General features: G+C 42.8%; 1 protein-coding gene across 1 annotated transcript in view; it reads left to right on the top strand.

The window, feature by feature from the left end:
• Positions 1-23,169, top strand: part of LOC309638022 (uncharacterized protein C3orf20) — an 89,048-nt gene that overhangs the window by 24,869 nt on the left and 41,010 nt on the right. Inside the window, exons 7-11 of the mRNA XM_082413461.1 lie at positions 8,303-8,455; positions 9,228-9,348; positions 15,277-15,408; positions 20,491-20,614; positions 21,206-21,458. Coding sequence (XP_082269587.1) covers positions 8,303-8,455; positions 9,228-9,348; positions 15,277-15,408; positions 20,491-20,614; positions 21,206-21,458 — 783 coding nt within the window. The remainder of the gene's footprint in view (positions 1-8,302; positions 8,456-9,227; positions 9,349-15,276; positions 15,409-20,490; positions 20,615-21,205; positions 21,459-23,169) is intronic.

Below are 23,169 nucleotides of genomic sequence, written 5' to 3'. Positions count from 1 at the left end.
TTTCCAGCACTTTTTCATCAACTCAGAAGGAAACCCTGTACCTATTAAGCAGTCACTCCCCATTTCCCCTCCCCCACAGTCCCTGGCAACTGCTCATCTGCTTTCTGTCTCTACGCATTTCCCTATTCCAGACATTGCATATAAATGGAGTCACACAGTATGTGGCCTTTTTATCTGGCTTCTTTCACTTAGCATAATGTTTTCGAGGTTCTTCCATGTTGTAGTATGCATCTGTTCTCCCAGTTCCCCGACCAGGGATCGAACTCCAGCCCTTGGCAGTGGGCGCACAGAGTCCTAACCACTGGACCTCCAGGGAATTCCCTCCTTTTGTTTTTTTGATTGGGGTGAAATTCACATGACATAAAGTCCTCTTAATTTGTACAATTTAGTGGTATTTAGCACATTTACAGTGTTGTGCAACCAACTCCTCTATTGAGTTCACCCCAAAAGAAAACCCTATACCCATTAATTGGTCACTCCTCATTTCCCTCTACCCCTAGGGGCAACCACCAATCTGTTTGTCTCTATGGATTTGCCTATTCTGGACATCTCATATAAATGGAATCTTACAATATGGGGCCTTTTATGCCTGGCTTCCTTCACTTAACGTAATGTTTTCAAGATTCATACATGTTGTAGCATGTGTCAGAATTTCCTTCCTTTTTGTGGCTAATATTCTATTGTATGGATATACCACTTTTTAAAATCCATTCTTTCATTTATGGACATTAGATTGCTCCCACCATTTGGCTAGTGTGAATAATGCTGCTATGAACATTCTTGGAGAAGTTTGTATTTGCACACTGTTTTCATTTCTTTTCGGTCTATACCTAGGAGTGGAATTACTGGGTCATATGATAATTCTATATTTAACTTATTATGAAAAAATTCAGAATGTTTTCCAAAGTGGCTGCACCATTTTACATTCCCACCAGCAATGTGTGAGGGTTTCAATTTCTCCACATCCTTGACTATACTTGATATTTTCCAATTTTTAAATTCCAGCCATTCTAGTGGGTGTGAAGTGATATCTTGTCATGGTTTTGACTTGCATTTCCCTAATAGCTAATGATTAGGAGCATTTTCATGTGCCTTCTTTGTATAATCTTCTTTGTAGAAATGTGTATTCAAGTCTTTTGCCCATTTTTTGATTAAGTTGTGAGAGTTCTTTTTATATTGTGGATACTAGGCCCTTATCAGATACATGATTTGCATATTTTTTTCCTGTACTGTGAGGTGTGTCTTTTCATACTCTTGATAGCATCCTTTGATATACAAAAGATTTAAATTTTGATGAAGTCCAATTTTTCTATTTTTTTGGATTTTATAACTAAGAAACTATTCCTTATTCTTCTGTTTTCTTCTAAGAGCTTTATAGTTATAGCTCTTACGTCTAGATCTCTGATCCATTTTTCAGTTGATCTTTGCATATGGTATGAGTAAGGGTCCAACTTCGTTCTTTTGCATGTGGTTCCCAATTGTCCCAGCACTATTTGTTGAAGAGACTATTCTTTCCCTCATTGAATGGTCTTGTCGCCCTTGTTGAAAATCAATTGACCATAGATATATGGGCTTATTTTTGGACACTCAATTCTGTTCTGTTGATATATATGTCTATTATGCCAGTACCACACTGTTTTATTATCACTTTGTAGTAAGTGTTGAAATCAATAAGTGTGGGTCCTTCATCTTTATTCTTTTCTTCAAGATTATTTTGGTTATTTGGGTACCCTTGCAATTCTGTACGAGTTTTAGGATCAAGTTTTCCATTGCTGCAAAAAAGATTGATGGGATTGGTAGGGATTGCATTGTATTGGGTTGGCCAAAAAGACCCTAAGATGTTACAGAAAAACCCAAACAAACTTTTTGGTCAACCCAATATCTGTAGATCACTGTGGGGAGCATTGCCATTAACAATATTAATTCTTAAAAATAAAAAATTAATTCTTCCAATCCATGAACACCGGGAACAAATGATCTGAAATGCTATATGAGCAACAACTACAATAGAAAAGCAATAAACAAAAGGAAATGATACCATTTACAATAACATCAAAAAGGATAAAATACTTTGGAATAAATTTAACCAAGGAGGTGTAAAACTCGTACACTGAAAACTACAAAATATTGCTGAAATAGAGAGGACTGAAATGAATGGAAAGACATTCCATGTTCATGAAGGACAACTTATTTCTATGTGTTGATGTTGTATCCTGCAACTTTGCTTTGCATGTTTCTAGAAATTGGTCCTTTTCAACTAGGTTACCTAACTGGTAGAGGTACAGATCTTCATATAATTCTCTTATGATCTTTTTTCATTTCTGTAAGGTCAGTAGTAATGTCTCCACTTTCATTTCTGATTTTAGGAATTTGAGTCTTCCTTTTTTTTTTTTTTTTTTCCCCTCAGTCAGTGTAGCTGAAGTTTTGTTAATTTTACAGATCTTTTCAAAGAACCAGTTTTGGGTTTTGTCAGTTCTCTCTATTGTTTTTTCTGTTCTCTGTTTTGTTTTTCTTTTCTCTAATCTTTATTATTTCCTTCCTCTGGTAGCTTTAGTTTTACTTTACTGTTCTTTTTATAGTTCATTACGGTGGAAGGTTGGGTTATTGATTTGAGATCTTTCTTCTCCTTTAATATGAATATTTAAAAATTTTTATTGGAGTGTAGTTGATTTACAATGTTGTTAGTTTCTGCTGTACAGCAAAGTGAATCACTTATACATATATCCACTCTTGGTTTTTTTAATTTTTAATCTTTTTATCTTTTTTAAAATTGAAGTATCGTTGATTTACTATATCCACTCTTTTTCAGATTCTTTCCCCATATAGGTCATTACAGAGTATTGAGAAGAATTCCCTGTGCTATACAGTAGGTCCTTATTAGTTATCTATTTTTTATATAGTAGTGTGTATATGTCAATCCCAATCTCCCAGTTTATCCCTGCCCCCCACCCTGTTTCACCCCTGGTAACATAAGTTTGTTTTCTACATCTGTGACTCTATTTGTAAATAAGTTCATTTGTACCATTTTTTTTAGATTCCACATATAAGTGATATCATATGATATTTGTCTTTCTCTGTCTGACTTCACTCAGTATGACAATCTCTAGGCTGTATAAAAAAATGAAATAATGCCATTTGCAGCAACATGGATTGGACCTAGAGACTGTCATAATATGAATATTTATAGCTATAAATTTCTCTCTGGGTACTGCTTTCACCTGATCCCATAAGTTTTGGTATTTTGTGTTTTTGTTTTCATTTATCTCAAAGTATTTTCTGATTTCCCTTGTGATTTATTCTCTATCCATTAGTTGTTTAAAAGTGTGTGCTTAATTTCCACCTGTCTGTGAATTTTCTAAATTTCCTCTGCCAGTGATTTCTAGTTTCATTCTGTTGTCAGAGAATATACTCTTTATGGTTCCAGTCTTTTGAAAATTTATTGAGACTTGTTTTGTGGCCTAACATACTGTGTAAACCAGAGAACAATCCATGTGAACTTGAGAAGAACGTGTATTCTCCTGTTGTCAAGTGGAATGTTCTGTATATGCCTGGTAGGTCTAGTTGGTTTATACTATTGTTCAAGTCCTCTGTTTCTTGATTGATTTTCTGTCTAGTTTTTCTAGCCATTATTGAAAGTAAGGTAGTGAAGTCTCTCTTATTGTAGAACTATTTCTTCCTCTAATTCTGTGCATTTTTGCTTTATATATTTTAGGGCTCTGTTGTGAGGTGTTTATACGTCTATAGTTGTTATATCTTCTTGAGGTATTAGCCCTTTTCTCAATACATAATGTCCTTCTTTGTCTCTTGTAAAAATTTTTACTAAAGTCTATTTTGTCTGATATCAATATAGCCACCTTTCTTTTGGTTACTATTTGCATGGAATATCCTTTTCCATCATTTCACTTTCAACCTGGTTGTGTCTTAGCATCTAAAGTGAGTCTCTTGTAGATAGCATATAGTTGAGTAATATGTTTTGTTTTGTTTTTGTCCATTTGGCAGATCTCTGCCTTTGGAGAGTTTAATCCATTTATATTTAAAGTAATTGATGATATGGGAGGACTGAATTCTGCCATTTTGCTGTTTTCTTTCTTTTTCATGGAAAGGCATTTTATTTTTATTTATTTATTTGTGGGGGCTGCATTGGGTCTTTGTTGCTGTGCACGGGCTTTCTCTAGTTGTGGCAAATGGGGGCTACTCTTTGTTGCGGTGTATGGGCTTCTCATTGCAGTGGCTTCTCTTGTTGCAGAGCACGGGCTCTAGGTGCACGGGCTTCAGTAGTTGTGGCCCGTGGACTCAGTAGTTGTGGCTCACAGGCTCTAGAGTGCAGGCTCAGTAGTTGTGGCACACGGGCTTAGTTGCTCCGTGGTGTGTGGGATCTTCCCGGACCAGGGATCAAACCTGTGTCCACTGCATTGGCAGGTGGATTCTTAACCACTGTGCCACCAGGGTAGTCCCAAGGCATTTTATTTTAAATACAGTAGTGTGTACATGTCATTCCCAAACTCCCAATCTATCCCTCCTCCCACCCTTCTCTCCAGTAACCATAAGTTCCTTTTCTAAGTCTGTGAGTCTATTTCTGTTTTGTAAATAAGTTCATTTCTTTCATTTTTTCTTTTTGGATACAGCATATAAGTGATATCACATGATATTTGTCTTTCCCTGTCCTACTTACTTCACTTGATATGATAATTTCTAGGTCCATCCATGTTGCTGCAAATGACATTATTTCATTCTTTTTAATGGCTGAGTAATATTCCATTGTATATATGTACCACATCTTTATCCATTCATCTGTCAGTGGACATTTAGGTTGCTTCCATGTCTTGGCTATTGTAAACAGTGCTGCAGTGAACATTGGGGTGTGTGTATCCTTTCGAACCATGTTTTTCTCTGGATATATGTCCAAGGGTGGGATTGCTGGATTATATGGTAGCTCTCTGATTTCCTTTTCTCCACACTTTCTAGTTATTTTCTTATTCGTTCCCCTGGTATAATGGGTTGAATAATGTCTAACAAAAATTTATGTTTACCTGGAACCTCAGAATATGACCATATTTAGAAATAGGGTCTTTGCAGATATAATTATTAAGATGCAGTTATATTGGATTAGAATGAGCCCTAATCCACTGTTGTCCTTATAAGAAGAGAAAACAGACACACACACAGGGAAGAACACCACGTGATGACTGAGATAGAGGTTAGAATGATGCATCTATAAACCAAGGAATGCTAAAGATTCTTGGTAACCAAAAATAGGAAGAGGCAAGGGAGTGTTCTTCCCCAGAGCCTCCAAGAATATGGCCCTATCAGCACCTTGATTTCAGGCTTCTAGACTCCAGACTGTGAGAGAATAAATTTCTGCTATTCAGGTCACCCAGTTTGTGGTACTTAGTTACAGCAGCCTGAAGAAACTAATTACATTTGACAACATATTAGTTTGAGTTAAGACCAACTTAGCCTCAGTAGCATGTAAGACTCTGCTCCTATACAGCTCCATTCCTCCTCCTTTATTTTGTTGTTAACAGAAATTAACTCTTTATATATACATTGCCATTAATATAGATTTACAAGTATTGTTTTATGCATTTGTTTTTTCAAATCATATAGGAAAAAAGGAATTATAAACAAAATAATAATATAATACTGAATTTTATATTTACTTATGTAGTTACCGTTACTGGTGTTCTTTTTTCCTTTGTTTGTCTTTGAGTTACTGTCAAGTGTTTTTTTTTTGTTTTTTTTTTCCACACACACACACTGTATTTTATTTTTACAAGAGATAAATAGACTGACACCAAGCATTGTACATGGATGACCACAACAAAAGCAACAGTGATTGCAATTACCAAACATGAAACACATTCATACTATGTCATAATATTGACATTCAGTCCAGTAATCCTCCACTGTAACAGCTCCTTTACTTTGCAGTGAAAATTCATTTGTATATTCTTTGCCTCTGAGTCCTTGTGGAATTTTTTTTTTTTTAAATTCAGACAGAAAGTCACAAAAATTATACTCATCCTCATCAGTTCACTCAGTCCCATGTAATTAATTGTTTTTTTTCATCTTGATCTTTTGTTAGCACTTTTATGAGTTCATCAGTTTTTCATCAGAGTTCTGAAAATGCTTATTCATTCAGTTCAGCAGTACAGTCAGTTACCAGAAACCTGTACTTGTCAGAGTCTTTTCCATGAATTTCTTGAAGATGAAACCCTTTTATAGGAACATATTTGCAAAATCATCAGAGTACACCCAGAACTGTCTGTAAATGACAAAAGACTTAAAAATCTGTCAAGTGTTTTTTCATTTCAGCCTTAAGGAATCCTTTTAGCATTTTTTGTAGGGCAGGTGTACTAGTGGTGAACTCTGTCAGCTTTAGTTTATCTGGAAAAATCTTAATTTCTCCTTCATTTTTGAAGAATAGTTTTACTCAATATAGAAGCCTTGGTTGATAGCTTTTTTTTTTTCCAACTTTTTAAATATTTCATCCCAGTACCTCTGGCCTTCTTGGTTTCTGATGAGAACTTGGCCACTAATTTTATTAAGGATCCCTTGTACATGACAAGTCTCCTCTTTTGCTGCTTTCAAGATTCTTTGTCTTTATGCAGTTCGATAATAACATGGCTGTCTTTGAATTTATCCTACTTGCAGTTTGTTGATCTTCCTGAATGTATAGAGTCATATCTTTCATAAAAATTGAGGAGTTTTCAACCATTATTTCTTTCTGTCCCCTCACTTCTTCTGGGACTCCTGTTATGTATATATTTGTCTACTTGGTGGTGTCCTACAGGTCTCCTAGGTTCTGTTCATTTTTCTTCATTCTTTTTTCGTTTTGCTCCTCAAGCTGGATAATTTCAATTGTTCTGTCTTCAAGTTCACTGATATTTTTCTTCTACTGCTCCAGCATGCTGCTAAATCCATCTAATGAATTTTATTTTTTTTGGTTTAATAAATAATAATTAATTAATTAATTTGTTTGTTTATTTTTAAATTTAAAAAAATTGAAGTATAGTTGATTTACAATGTTGTGTTAGTTTTAGGTATACAGCACAGTGATTCAGTTATGTGTGTGTGTGTGTGTGTGTGTGTGTGTGTGTGTATATATATATATATAATTTTTCAGATTCTTTTCCAGTATAGGTTATTATAAAATATTGAATATAGTTCCCTGTGCTATACAGTAGGTCCTTGTTGGTTATCTATTTTACATATAGGAGTGTGTATACATTAACCCCAAACTCCTAATTTATCCCTCCCCTCACTTTTCCCCTTTTAACCATAAGTTTGTTTTCTATGTCTGTGGGTCTATTTCTGTTTTGTAAATAAGTTCATTTTTTTAGGGTTCCACATATAAGCAATATCATATGATATTTGTCTTTGTCTCTGACTTACTTCCCTTAGTATGTTAATCTCTAGGTCCTATATGTTGCTGCAAATGTCATTATCTCATTCTTTTTTATGGCTGAGTAATATTCCATCGTGTATGTGTGTGTGTGTGTGTGTGTGTGTATGTATATAACACATTTTCTTTATCCAGTCATCTGTTGGTGGACATGTAGGTTGCTTCCATGTCTTGGCTATTGTAAATAGTGCTGCAGTGAACATTGGGGTGCATGTATCTTTTTGAATTATAGTTTTCTCTGGATATATGCCCAGGAGTGGATTGTAGGACCACTGAAATTCTTCCTATCTGGGGCACTTCTGAAATTCCTGCAAAAAGGATAGTAGCTGCCCACACCATATCTGTTTTAGTCAGGACCAGTGCTCCTTGCAGCCTCCTTAGTAGGAAATGAACAGGGAGACATTGTCTACTCTTCTAGATTGGTAAGAAGGGGAAGCAGCCTAACAGCATTAGAAACATCTCTGGCCTCAGAGTTCAGATACTGGCTCTGCCACTTCCTGTGGTGTGATGTAAGGCAGATCATTTCTCTTCACCTTGGATTCCTCATCTGTTGGGTGAATAACTTACCCTGGTTTGTCTGGGACTTTCCTGGTTTTATCACTGAAAGTCCTGCATCCCAGGAAACCCTTTACATGCAGGGAAACCCTACTCATCCATGAGATGAAGGTAATAGTACCTACCACAGGGTGGTTGTGAGGAGTAGAAAGAGGATACAGGGAAGCACCCAGGGCATGGTTGGTTTCATAGTCATTTAGTTGTTACTTATGCAAAGTGCAGAAGACTGGGAATGATGTACCAAACAGCTAAAACACTGACATGTAGACTTGCTTTCCATGAGGCACCTAAGAGCAGAACCCTGAGAGTTTTCTGTTAGTTCTACTTAACAATTTCTGCCAGCTATCCCTCCGGAAACATCGCTGTGTGTCAGATCCCCACATGCTGCAGGGGAAGAGCCATCACCTGCCTGTTTAATGACACACCCAGCTTCTCCTTCCTGGCCATGTTCAATGCTGAAGGCCAAGGCTGTGTTCACTACAACCTGAAGGCCCGGTGAGTCGGTTGGGGAAATCTTGGCCCCATGGAAGTATCTCTGAGGGTGACAAAGTGGGACACTGAGGTGGAAAGTAGGAGCCCCTGGGAAAAAGATGGACCAGGCGGTGTCCAGAGGTCTAGGAAGACGGTGTGGCAGGGCCAAAGCAGTGCCTGTAGGGACATAGGTGCTTTGAGGCCCTTCCTTACTTGCTGCATTCATGTCATAGCCAATGAGAAGGGAAATTCCCCAAGTCCTACTCCACTTGTTCCCCCCAGAGCACTAAGATCTTCACTGTTAGCTAGATTCATGGAAGAATTCTTTAGGGGAGAGAAGTGTTTTATACTAGGAAGCAGTGAAGGAGAGGTCATGGGTAGCACATATTCTTGGCAGCCAAATGTTGATTTTGTCTGATTTTCCTAAGGAACTGTTCTTGGAGGGATTGACTTACTTTCATGTGATAGATGTTCCATTTCCCATTTTGGTGCCTGAGCTCTTATATGCTCAGGCTCCTGGGCTACGGGCACACATTCCATTTCTCTCCCCCTTGGGTTTGGCCTGAGCCTGCACCATCTCCGTCAGATCTGACCTTCCCAACAGACTCCCCAGTAGCATCAACAGGTGTGAAGGGACATCAGACCATGTTAGGCGGGGTAAGTAGGGCCACCTGCAAGAGTCCACAGTTCCTCCAGCTGGGGCAGAGTCTCAGAGCCCTGCCTGCCTATAGCCTGTAGTGGTGGGGGCTTCCTTCCGGGACCTGGAGGAAGCTCCTCATTTACGTATCTCTCCTAGCTGCCCATACGTCTTGGTCTTGGATGAGGAAGGTGGGACCACCAATGACTACAAGGGCTATGTAGTCCACAAGTGGAGCTGGACCTCCAAGACAGAGACTTTGCTCTCCCTGGAATACAAGGTAAGGGTGGGCAGCAGAGGTGAGGCTTGCCACTGGGCTGCCCAGCATTAAGGGCCAGAGGGCTCCCTGTATGACAGGAGCCCTAGCCTCAAGGAGCTTGTAATCTCAGAGGTTCCCACGTTGATGGGCAGTGGTCCAGGGCTGGCTGAAGTGAACTTTTCACCAGCCTACAGCAACTGTTGGCTGCTGTATTGACCTTTCTTGGTAATATGCTTCCTGTTTTATTTTTATTATTAATGATATTATATTTTATAGTTAAAATGTCCTTTATTTTAGGAAGTAACTGTTACAGTAGTTGATAGTTTTATTTTTAATGCCTATGTGTGGCAATAAGAAAAATAATTCTATGTTGGTATCCCCAGTTTTTGTTTTTATAGTTTTACTATCTGTGAAAGAAAAAAATCTGAGAGTTAAAGGAAGCTGATAGACACAAATCCTTTTTTCATTCATTTGGTTTTTCAGCTATTCATCAAAGAGTTATTAAATAATAAATGTTTGATTACTAATATTAAATAATAACACATTTAATATATTAATAAAGCAAATAAGTGTGCTTGTCACTTTACCTATGGCAGAGTTTCTCATCCCCGGAACTACTGACATTTTGAGATGGATAATCCTTTGTAATAACTGTGCATTGTAGGATATTTACCAGTATCTCCCTAGATGCCAGGAGTACCCCCTCTCCTAGTTGTGGCAACCAAAAATATCTCCAGACAGTGCCAAATGTCTCTGGGAGGCAAAACTCACCCATTGTTGAAAATCACCAATCTAGGGGATAGAAAGATAGACAATACCCCTCAAGGAACTCAGAAATCTAGGGGAATAATAAGAGTATGTGGTAGAAAAGTATAAGGGCTGTGAGAGAAGGACAAGCTCATAGGGTTGGGATTCAGAGGAAGATCACAGAACATAGAATCCACCCAAGGTAAGTGTTACAGACAGAAAAAAAAAGAGTTACAGACAGAAGCACTGTTAGAGTTCGTGGTAGGGCTCAAGCATCCTGTCTCATGCCCTTCCTGTTCATCCTCTACGTTGACCACTGGATTCTCATTCTTATATCTCGATTCCTGTAGACCATACCTCTGCTCAGAAACATTTAATTCCTTGAACATGTCTCACCCTTCCTACCCCACTGGCCTGAAATATAATACATCTTCTCTCTCTGCCAATCCAAATTTTCCCTCCTTCAAGGCCCTACTCAGACTTCCTGTCCTCATGGCACTCCAGTCCACACCCATTTCTCTCTTCTCCCAGTGCCCACTGTCTGGATTAAAAAGTAATCTGGGGCTTCCCTGGTGGCACAGTGGTTGAGAATCTGCCTGCTAATGCAGGGGACACGGGTTCGAGCCCTGGTCTGGGAAGATCCCACGTGCCGCGGAGCAACTGGGCCCGTGAGCCACAATTACTGAGCCTGCGCGTCTGGAGCCTGTGCTCTGCAACAAGAGAGGCCGCGACGGTGAGAGGCCCGCGCAACGCGATGAAGAGTGGCCCCCACTTGCCGCAACTAGAGAGAGCCCTTGCACAGAAACGAAGACCCAACACAGCCATAAATAAATAAAAAATAAAATAAAATAAATAAATTTAAAAAAAAAAGTAATCTGGACTGAAATGACAAATTTCACTCATTGTACAATTAGTCATGTAATGAAGAGGTTCTCAGTTGTGGCTGCATATCAGAATCACCCATGGGACTTTAACAAAAATATAGATCCCAGGCACAGCCCTAGAGAGATTGTGATTCAGTTGGTCTGTCATGGGTTCTGGATTTTGTAGTTTTTCACAAGTATTTCTATTGCTTGACCAGGTCCAGCATCCCCAGTCCAGGGGTGTATTGAGTTATTGCCTTACTATTTAACTTTTTATAGTTGTATGAAAGTTTACAATCCAAAAAGATTATAAATTGGTTGCAGGCAGACACCGTATGTTATATGTCAGTATGGCCAAGTGGACAGAGAACTCTGGGATGAGGGTCTGAGGAGCCAAGTACTAGTGTCAGCTTTGCCAAACCCTGGGTGTGCAGCTTTCTGAAAACCACTCAGCTTCTCTGAGTCTTGGTGACTCATCAATACAAGGTGGGTCACAAAAGCCTCCCTCCTGCCTCACACTGTTTCTGTGAGAACTAAATGAAACAATGGTGGGGAAGGTGCTTTGACACACTAAAGTGTTTCAGCAGCGTGTTTTAGTTCATTGTTCTCTTCCCTAGAGCTGCATACAGAAATGCACAACAGGGGCTGGTACAGTCAGGAGTGGCCTGGAACACAAGTGGCCTTGAGTTGTAACATTAATGTGTGTGCATATTATTCTCATAGATACAGATAAGAAGGAGGGAGAGCATTCTGGATAGAGGAATAGCATCTGTAAAGGCTTGGAGTTGGGACTCAGGGTGGCATTGTTAAAAGTTCACAAGTGCTTCTCATGAAAGAAAAGTAGACAAGAGCTGTATGTGTCAGGGGGGTGGAGGTGAGAGGCATTGGATATCATGCTGAGAAGTTTGCATGCTGTCTTGGAGGCTGCAGTGGCAAGTCTGTTTCTGCCCAGATATTTATCATTCCCAGCATTTTCATTCCTCTCTGAAAATTCAGTTTCCCTCCAGTATCATTTCTCTTCATCCTGAAAAACTTCCTTTAGCATTTCTTGAAATGGAGATCTTCTGGCAACAAATTCTGTTTTCTTTCATGTGAAAAAGGTCTTTATGAAAGAATATTTTTGCCAGATATGGAATTCTGGTCGACATTTTTTTCTATCAGCATTTTAAAGATGTTCCACTGTGTCTGTCCTCCATAGTTTCTGGTGAGAAGTCTGTAGTTATTCAAATCATTGTTCATTCTCTCTAGTTGCTTTCAAGATTTTCTCTTTTAGTTTTCTAAGTTTGACTATGATGTGTCTGCGTGTGGTTGTCTTCATATAAATTCTGTTTGGGGTTTACTGAGCTACTTTAATCTGTAAATTCACATCTTTCACCAAATTTGGGGAGTCGTCTGCCGTCATTTTAGGGAAAAAATGCACTCCAGTCTCTTTCCTTTTCTTCTGAGACTCCAATTACATGTATTTTAGACCTTTTATGTTGTCCCAAAGGTCCCTGAGTCTCTGTTCTTTTTGTTATTGTTCAATATTTTTCTGTTTACTTTTCAGATTGGATAATTTACATGGATCTATCTCCAAATTCACTGACTTTATTCTGTCATTTCCATTCTGCTGTTATGCTAATCCTGTGATGTTTAAAAATTCCAGATATTTATTTTCAACTCTATGATTTCTGTTTAGTGGTTTTTTATATTTTCTGTTTCTCTGCTGAGATTTCCTAATTTTTCTTTCATGACAAATATATTTTCCTTTGCCTCATTGAGCATAGTTAAGTTAGCTGCTATAAAGCCTTGTCTGGTAATTTCAATATCTGGGACGTATCAGACAGGATTGGTTATTTGTTGCCTTGAGAACAGCTCAACTTCACTGGCTCTTCACATGTTGAGTCATTTTGGATTGCTGACATTGTGGATGTTATGTTTTAGAGTCTCTGAGTTCTGATGTATTTCTCTGAAGAGTGTTGATTTTTTTGTTTTAACAGGCAATGGGCTTGTTTAGACTCATAATGCTAACTTTGTCTCACCCGCAGTGGGCAGCAGCTCAAATCTCAGTTCAGTCTTCTGTTTCCCTGGAAGTAAACTGCCTTGAGTTTGCACTGCTCACACATGGTTCAGGGATCAGCCAAAGCTGTGGACTGTTTAATCATAGCATTTGGGACTCTATTTCTCTGTCCTTCTGTAATTCTCTCCTTACTTTTCTGTGACCCCACGTTTTGTCCTTTGGTTCTTTGGGCCAGAAAGAACTCATCCCATGTTGATCCTTTTAAGTTTTGACTCTTCGAAATCTGCGTGCTTTTGCTTACTCTTCTGAGCCTTTGGGTAGTTGTTTTTTGTATTTTTTCCAAGTTCTGTGGGAGGATCAGCCTGTTAGGAGCTGACTCAGCTATGCTGGGAGTATAATCAGCTGGTTAGTTTTTAAGCTGAGGGCTGGTATGCTCCATCCAGCATTTATGTGGAAGGCTGACTGGAGAGGGAAGGATCAGCAGATGGAGCTAGTAGAAAGACTAGTTAAGGAGTTACTAGCCAGACTTGACATGATGAAGGGTATTAGTAGTATTTTTTAAAGGGACCATTTCAGTAAAATAAATCAGTGGCATTCAGAAGTGGGCTGTAGGGGATAAATGAGAGGAAGAGGGAATTATAGATGACTCCACATGGAGTGTGTGTGTCTGGGTGGAAACAAAGCAGTTTCTGAGAGGCTCAGAGGCCCATATGGTTTTTGATGTGCTGATTGGGCTCAGTGGACATCTCTCTCTGGACAGGGATCCTCACCTAGAGTGAGAGATTGGGGATGATATACACGTGATATACATGTGGCTCACGAACTCCCAGGAAGATGAGCAGTGGCTGAGTTCATAGAGCACCATCGCTGGGACATTGGGAAGAGGAAGAGAAACCACCCAGGGGCCAAGATAATTAAAAACAGCTCTACCAAGCTAAGCCCTTTGCTTATTTTATCTGTGAAATCTGCTTAGTGCCCCAGAGAAAGATTCTGTTATTGTCCCCAGGCTCAGAGAAGCTAAGCAACCTGCCTAAAGTGTCCAACCACAGTGCTTGAGCTCCCAGCCACAGCTCACAGCTCTGTTCTACACTCTCTAGAAGGAGAACAGGAGCAGGTAGTGTCTCTCTTGAGTGAGAGTGATCTACAGGTTTGAAGATGTCACACACTTGGCAGGAAGATGGTCATGGATCAGATGTTTTCAGGGTGTGGAAGGGGACTAGCACCGAGGCTGCACAGAATGAGGAAGGGGCTGGGTGGTGAGGAAATTTGAGTGTGGACCTTTGGACCAGCAAGTGGAATCCGAGAAGGAAATGGAAGGAGTGAAGATGGAGTGCACTTTCTTAGTTCCGAGGAGTTCTGGGGCACGTGTAGGTCAGGGGCTGTAGAGCTACAGACGCCCAGGCCCCGGTGGGGCCACTGTGCATAAATAACTCTCTGCACACCTGAACCAGCCAGGGCCTTACGTGTGCGTTGCTCTGCCACATCCTGACAATATCTGCTCGTGTTTGGTGTGGGCCTTTGTGGTTTAGAAAGCCGCTTCCATAATCTTTATCTTATTTGAACCTAGCACGAGCATTTTGACTCTGATATTGAAGATTGGGAGCTTCAGAGAGGCCCAGTGGCTTGCTAACCAGAGGCAGAACTGGGACTTACTCCAGACCACAGAGTTCTTAGTAAGGAGTCAGTTGCTATAAGGGCAGCTCACCCTCCCTGTGTTCTTCTCTGGGACTGCTACCTAGGAAATCCCACCCTTTTGGAAGTGATGAAAAAGGGTGGCTCCTCCTCAGGGGAGGAGTGGTGACACATTTGGTGACTGCAGGAGAGGGGAATGAGCATGTGTGGCATGGCCCTGGCTGGGTTCCCTTTTGCCATCTGCCCATCCATCTGCAGAGGGGTGAGTTCTGGTCCCCCTGCCAAGGTAGTTCTGCGTGCTTTCCTAGTCAGACCTGGTGCCTGGGTGGACACAGCGTCAGATTCAGGGACAGTGTTGGCTTCTGACTCCTATCCAACTCTACCAGAACCAAAGCTGACTCGCCTGTTGGATCCCTGTGTCTCCTTCACAGTTGGTTACAGGTTTGGGTTGGAAAGGGAAAGGGCAGGGGTAAGGAACCATCATTACTTTTTCTGCTAATCCCTCAAAGAAAAATTGGAATTCTTATGTGTTCTCCCTGAAAACAGGATTCTAGCATAATAACCAGAAAGATCTTACAACTCTCTTAGCCCCAAGCCAAGAGGGGTTTTGGTTTTGTGGTTTTCTGTTGTCCCTCCTACCCAGTCAGGAACGGGTAGGTGGGACAACAGAAGCAGGGATCCACTGAGTCCTGGTTTCTTCATCCACAGGTGAATGAGCAAATGAAGCTGACGGTGCTAGGGCAGGATTCTATCATGGTCACCTTTACCTCCCTGAATGAGACAGTAACACTCCCCGTATCGGCCAACAACTGTCCCCACGGGACATCACACGATAAACGGGTAAGGCACGCAGACCAGTCACCCAGGCCTGATCCCAGAGCGTTTCAACATGGATTGTCACTTTGGAATGCCTTTGTTCTTCCTGGCTCCCCTACCCATACAAGGCCCCACCTCTTTCCCTGCCTAATGGACTTCTACTCATCATTCACTGTCTGACTTTAGTACCACCTTCTCTGTGAAACTTCTATCAAGAGTCTTTCAGGTGTGACAGGATCCATTGCAGACTAGCTTAAGCATGGAAAGAAAGTGTATTGGCTCAGTAAACTGAAAAGTCAGTCTGTAGATAGGCAGCATCAGGCATGGCTGGATCCAGGCCCTCAAAGGATTCCATCAGATCTTCCCATTTCTTGGCTCTGCCTTCCTCTTTGTTGGCTTTATTCTCAAGGAGTTTCTCTTATTATGGTGACAAGATGGTCATGAGCCTCTCCAGGCTTATTGTTCTACCAACTTTGGTCTCCCCAGTAAAAAGAGGACTTCTCTTTGCTAAGCACTTCAGTAGAGGTGCCAACACCAACATCATTGGCTCCATCTACTGCCTGCACCTGAAATGTTCTCTGTGGTGAGGTATGTGTGTTGCTCTTACTAGCCAGGCTCGAGTGGTCATGTCCATCCCAGGAGCTGAGGGGTGTGATCAGCCCCAGGTATACCACTTAGGCAAACGATTAGGCAGAAGTGTGTTCCTAAAGGAAAATCATGGTGCTGTTACCAGAAAAGGGAGATATGATGCCGGAGAGAGTAACTGCCCATGTGTTGATGACCCTCTCCACCACCCCCTTTCCCATCCCAGGTAGAACCTGCCTGTCCCCTTGCTCAGCCCTCCCAGCCGTGACTCACCTCCATTCCAACACTGCTTTATTTACAAACCAGCCTTCTCTACCAAACTGGGAATTCCCTGTGATTCCTACAGGTACTGTTGCCCTGAAGCACAGGGACTGCTTCAAATGAAGCACTTGCTAAGGGGGTAGGTGAGCCAGTGTTGGAGTCTGGAAACTCAGTTCTTCATTCACTGGGTCTTTGTGGATCCTACTGTGTGCCTGGTCCAGAGTCAACATTGTGAAAAGAGATGGAGAGGATGAGGGGACAAAGTCCCTGATCCCCGAGGAGTTTATAGTCTGGAAGAGAATAGTTGACATTCACCATGAGACTGGGGTGGCCACGGGCTCCTTGGTGGCACTGGCCGCTGGCATTACACACAGGGGATTGGCTCACTCAGGAAGCCTCCTTGGAGTGGGAGCGGGGGGACCACACCTCCCAGTCTTCCCGGGGCCAGTCCCAGTTTATGCCTATCAGCCCAGGAGTTATTAGTAGCATCCCTTTCACTCTCAGAAGTGTCCCAGTTTGGCTGATAAACTATAGTCACTCTGAAGGAGGCATTTGCACTGTGAGGGCATTTGCCACCACATGCCGAAGGCTCATAGGCTCACAGGGCTGACAGAGCCCATAGGAGCAGCCAGCCCCATGTCTCCCCTTTACGTGGGGACACACGAGGCTGGCATTTGTTGGAGAGCCATGTTATCTAAACAAGACACAGAGAACACCTGTGTTTTTCCTGGAGGGAAGCATTGCACCTGTTTTTTCACTGCTCTTACATTTCAGCAGCATTTCAACTTCATTAGTTGATTAGCTAATTCAATAAACATGTATTAGCACCTGCCGTGTGCCGGATTGGCTGCTGGGGATGTCAAAGTGAAAGAAGCCTCACTCCCTCTAGTTTCTGAAATACTTTCAGTCTAATGGAAGGGGCAAAAGCATCAACACAGGTTTGTGATCCAGCTTGACTGGTGTGGTGCGCGGGAGAGAGGGGCGCTGAGGGAGCTGGTAGGTTCGTTAAAGGGATCTCATTGAGCACCCAGGAAACTCAGATGCCAATGACTTCAGCCTACACTCCTCATGCCAAAGAGCAAAACAACGCCAGGATTTTGAGTCCATTAGGGCTGAGATGACTGCTGATTGATGAGTCCATTCTGTCAATTTGGTTCCATGCTCTTACTCTAAACGTCATTGTTGGCTGACTAAGTACACAGGATGTTTGAGGTCACATGTCTACATTCCTTGAAAACCTTTTTATACTGTATTTTTAAAAATGTGCATTTACTTACCAAAGGCAGTAGATAATAGAAACATTTTTGTTCACATAAAATTGCAGTAATGCTTCGTTTTTCTGGCAACCTCTTGCCTGGTAATCTCTGAAATTTGGAACATGGCTAAGAACCAGGACGTAAGCAGTTGAAGGCCCCCATGAACAGCTGAGAGAAATCACTCTAAGTTCCATGTACTGAACATGTCCTCTTGGCCTCGGAAAGCCCCTCAGTCATTCACATCTTATGTTTTCTTAGCTAAATGCAGCCTTAGAGAGCTAGAATCAGAGGTCCAGAGCTGTGCTGTCCAATATGGTAGCCATGAGTCACAAATGGCTATTGAGCACTTGAAATGTGACAATTCCAGGCTGAGATGGGCTAGAAGTGAAAGCACACGCTGCATTTCAAAGACTTAGTATGAAAAGAGAATGTAGCATTTCTTATTGATCATTTATTTTGATTACATGTTGTAGTAATCATATTTTTGATGTATTGGGTTAGATAAATATGTTATTAGAATTAATTTCACCTTCTGAGAATGTTTTTATTTATTTATTTATTTTTGGCTGCGTTGGGTCTTTGTTGCTGCGCGCGGGCTTTCTCTAGTTGCGGCGAGCGGGGACTACACTTTGTTGCAGCGCGTGGGCTTCTCATTGCGGTGGCTTCTCTTGCTGTGGAGCACTGGCTCTAGGCGTGCGGGCTTCAGTAGTTGTGGCTCACGGGCTCTAGAGTGCAGGCTCAGTAGTTGTGGTGTGTGGGCTTAGTTGCTGCACGACATGTGGGATCTTCCTGGACCAGGGCTCAAACCCGTGTCCCCTACATTGGCAGGCGGATTCTTAACCACTGCGCCACCAGGGAAGTCCCCTGAGAATGTTTTTAATGTGGCTTCAGGAATGTTTAAAGCCACACATGCAGTTCGCATTATATTTTTACTGAACAGTGGGGATCTAAAGGTGGAGTACTCATTAAGGGAAGCTCGCAGAGGCTGACAGTGTGGAAGGAGGCTGGAAGTTATCTATTAAAAAGAACATTGTAACTCAAAAAGCATAACCATCTTGGAGACATCTAGCGTAGGGATAAACAGACAAATACATTAAAACAGCTTCTGAAAACCACCGCATTCTAGAGGATAGTCGTTGATGTTGACCAAGGAGACTGTTTTGCCCCAGAACATCCTCGTCTTAACCTCTTCTGTTTGAGAGAGCAGGATGGTGTACTGTATATTACAACCTTCTGACTAGATAAACAACAACAAATGAAGACTTATTGTGGGTAACAGGATTTCCAAATGTTGACCCTAGCTTCCAGATTAAGCATCTTGGAATATTTTTATGTGAAATCTCGAGGCTGGCAGAGAGCCTCAGCTAGGAGGTGGCCTTAGGCCTTCCCTTTCCTTGCTGGGCCTCGGTTTCCCCATTTGTACAGTGATGTGTAAAGGCCCACCCAGCTATCCCACACTTCTCTCCTAGGACTTTAAAAATCCATTCAACTGCAGTCGTGTGTGTGTGTGTGTGTGTGTGTGTGTGTGTATGTTTGGAGCTGGTTGTCACCCACTCATCAGCAAACCTGTGGCCATCTAGGAAAGCTGAGGGGTGGGAGTAGGGTGGCCTCTTCCCTCACACTCCCTGTCAGTGGAAAACTTGTTAAATGGTTTCCCCAGACACCCATCACCCTGGAAGGAACCACCCATCAGAGCGACAGGCAGAATGGCAGTCCCAGCTTTTATAGCCCTGCGGCCAGGCTCCTCACTAAATTTTCTATCAAGGCAGCACTTTGGAAGCGAGGAAATGCCTCAATTTAAATGCTTTATTAGCCCAGTGCTGCCTCAGATCCTTTTGGGAAGCAAGACTGCGTATAAATTATAAATAAATAAATAAAATTAGCCCAGAGGCAGAGGTTGGGGCCAACAAACAGAAGGATCGTTGAGGCTTTGCTATTAATTGGGGCATCCTTTACAGAAGCTCTGCCTGCAGGACAAAGAGGGACACGTGGCTGACTTTATCGCTCTTCAGAAAGTCTGTCCACCACTCACCCCGCTCTCTCCACCTGAGGCTTCAATTCTGCAGATGAAAAATTATTTCACACCTCCTCTGTGTGAAGTGGGAGATACAGACCACATGGACCCTGCCTTCAGGGGCTGACGAAGTTTAGGGATAAAGAAAGTAAAAAGTGACCAGCACCCAGAGCAAGAAGGACAGGAACGAGCAGATGTGCAAGCTCAACGTGGGGAGTGATTGCTGGTAGCTCAGCAAGTCTGTGACGCCTTCCTGAAGAAAAAGTCAGACCCTGATTACCATTAACTCCAGAATCTGAACCTAGTTTCGCCCCGGCAGAGGCAGAGGTTGAACTGCAGGGCGACCTCAGCTGTCCCATAGTAGCTCTGGAGCCAGTGTGGCCCTTTGGAGTAATCCTGAATTGAGGCCGGAGGCCTGGGCCTTGGTGCCCATGGGGACCAGTCAGTCTGTGTAACCCTGGCCTAGGGCAGTCTCTCAGCAGAGAGCGGCCAGCAGGGTGAAGAGGGTTCTGTGGGTTGTGCAATAGAGGGAGACAGGCAGCAAACGTCCAGAGAGGCGTTTGTCCACCCAGTAATTCATAGCGCAACAGGCATTAATTGAGTGCCTTCTGTGCGATGGGCACTTGGACACAAGGGAGACCAAAACCCGATCCTTGTCCTCTAGGAGCTTAGAGTCTGGCTGGGGAGACAGGCTCCCACACAACTGATCACTTCACAAAGGGCTAACCTCTGTCTTCAGGCTGCATAGAGAAAGTGGTGAGGGTCCAAGGCAAGGAACAGTTCTGCCCAGTGCAACCAACCTCCCTGGGGGGGACGTTTGAGGTGGGTTGGGTCAGTGTGCGGGGATTCACTGGGCTGAGGGGAGAGAGGTGGGTCCCAGGCAGGAGCGGCACATCCTCTAAGCCAGGGCTAAGCCTTGTGGTCACTGGGCTGGGCAGATGGCTCCTGGCGGGGCAGGTGACAATGCCCTTCCCCTTGGCCTTTCCCCAGATGACCCGCAGAATCAGCAGCGTGGATGAAAAGGTGTCTAAGATGAGTCGGGCCCTGGCAGAGATCAAGAGGCGGTTTCAGAAGACAGTGTCCCAGTTCATGCACTCCGTCCTGCTGGCGGCAGGTAAGGAGACTATATAGTAAGATTATAAATCTTACTACCTAGCGTTATAAATATTTATTTGTTTTCCCATCCCCACCCCCCATTCCTGCTTGGAGTGCCAGAGGTAGGAAATCCTGTATGGGGTCATCTTTATGCCCAGTGCCCAACATTTAGTAAATGTTTGGGAAGTGAATGAAGAAATGAGAGGCCCTTGGCCAGTCTAGCAGAGAAAGCAAAAGAAAAATACAACCAAGAACATAGATGGAAATGACTTAAGTCTGGAGGCACAGGGAACAACATGGATGCATGGTGTACCCAGCCTCTACATTGAGTGCTATAAAGGACGCAAAGCTGAATGAAACACAGGCCCATGGGGGAAGAGGGATCGAAGGTGGGTCTTGACAGATGGCCAGAACTGAGATCGATTTGTTCTTCCATTCAGCCAGCACTTACGGATCCACTAGCCGCACTAGGGTGGGAGCACTGGGCCAGGCAACGGGAGGCAGCAGACTCTGCGAGAGTAATGGCCTGGAGAGGGAGCTGTGCGGTGTCACAGCAGGGCACGGCGGCCAGGCCACGAGGGGGAGTGACACCAGTGTCTTCTGTTCACAGGCCTGTTCACCATAGAATATCCGGTAAAGGAAGAGGCAGAAGTCACTCGGACCAGATTAAGGTCCGGGCCCTATCCCGAGCACGCCACCAAGCTGAGTTTATACACAGGAGAAATCCTTTTATTACAGTCTCAGTCAGCCCGACCCGAATCCTCAATTGGAGAGTCTTCGAAGGAGGAGCCTGTGTTGGCTCCTGTGAACCCCACTCGGAAGAAGCCCATCAAGGTCCAGGCCAAGGCCACGGTCACACCCAGGTGGGCTTGGGCCTTCATTTCTTCCAGCTTCTGTGTGTCAGATGCTGAGATGGGTAGTAAACACACTATGGTGAACAAAACAGATGAGGCCCCTCCCTCTTGGAGTTGAAATTTTAGGGGTGGGGAAAGATAGAAGATAAACATGTGAACAGCTGAACTATTTCAGTTAGGGATAAGGCTGGGATGAAAGTAGACTGGGGAAATGGGTTAGAGCCGAGGCTGGCAAACTACGGTCAGGGGCCAAATCTGGCCCCACTGCCTGCCTTTTTTATGGGTGAGCTAAAAGTCGTTTTTACCTTTTTATTTTTATTTTTTAAAATAAATTTATTTATTTATTTATTTATTTTTGGCTGCATTGGGTCTTCATTGCTGTGCGCGGGCTTTCTCTGGTTGCGAGCGGGGGCTGCTCTTCATTGCGATGAGTGGGCTTCTCATTGTGGTGGCTTCTCTTGTTGTGGAGCACGGGCTCTAGGCGCGCGGGCTTCATTAGTTGTGGCACGCGGGCTCAGTAGTTGTGGCTCACGGGCTTTAGAGCACAGGCTCAGTAGTTGTGGCTCGCGGGCTTTAGAGCGCAGGCTCAGTAGTTGTGGTTCGCGGGCTCTAGAGCGCAGGCTCAGTAGTTGTGGTTCGCGGGCTCTAGAGCGCAGGCTCAGTAGTTGTGGCGCACGGGCTTAGTTGCTCCGTGGCATGCGGGATCTTCCCGGACCAGAGCTCGAACCCGTGTCCACTGCATTGGCAGGCAGATTCTTAACCACTGCGCCACCAGGGAAGCCCATTTTTATGTTTTTAAATGCTTGGGAGGAAGAAAATCAAAAGACGAGTTTTTCGTGACATGTGAAATGATATGAAATTCAAATTCAGGATCCATAAGTAATGTTTTAATGGGGCACAACCATGCCCACTCATTTACATGTTGTCTGTAGCTGCTTTCCTGCTAAGATGGAAATTTTGAGTCATTGTGACCAAGACCACCTGACCTGCAAAGACTAGAGTTTTTACTGTCTGGCCCTTTGTAGAAAATGCTGACTGACCCCAGGCACGGAGAGTGACTGGAAAGTAGGGTGGGATGTGGTACACTAGGTAGACAGTCGGGGAAGCAGTTCTGAAGAGATATTTTAATGGAGGGCTGAAGGATTAGAAATAGGCACAAAGAAGGATCAGGAAGGAACATCAGGCAGAGGACAGAACAAGTACAAATACCTTGAGATAAGAACAAGTTTGGTATGTGTGAGGGAAAGTGAGAAGACCAGTATGGAGCACTGTGAGGAAGGGGGAAGAGGGATGCAAATTGAGGACAGAAAGGTAGGCAGGAGCTGGATCAAGTAGCCTTGTGAGTGTTATAGAGGAAGCCGTTCTGTACCTGCAAGGCAGGAAGTGACATCATCTGATTCATGAGGTTTTTAGAAAACTGAAAAAAATGATAAGATATATATCTCTTGTGTTTTAACTTAAAAAATTTTATAAAATATGGAAAAATGAACAAATCCTAAGTTTATATAGCTCAACATGTATCACAAAGTGAACATACCCTATAGGCCCCAAGAAACAGAACATTATCAGCTCCTTAGAAGTTCTCTTTTGTCCCCTCCCTATCAATAATCCCACCGTCCTCCCCAACAGGATGATTTCTCACATCATAGATTTATATATTTTTAAACTATTTAAATAGAACTATTCAGTATGTATTCTTTGATGTCTGGCCTCTTTTGCT

Source organism: Balaenoptera physalus, assembly GCF_965194825.1.
Source record: "Balaenoptera physalus genome assembly, chromosome: 11".
NCBI lineage: Eukaryota > Metazoa > Chordata > Mammalia > Artiodactyla > Balaenopteridae > Balaenoptera > Balaenoptera physalus.
The sequence above is the reverse complement of the archived record's forward strand: the minus strand, read 5'-3'. Positions and strand labels throughout refer to the sequence as shown.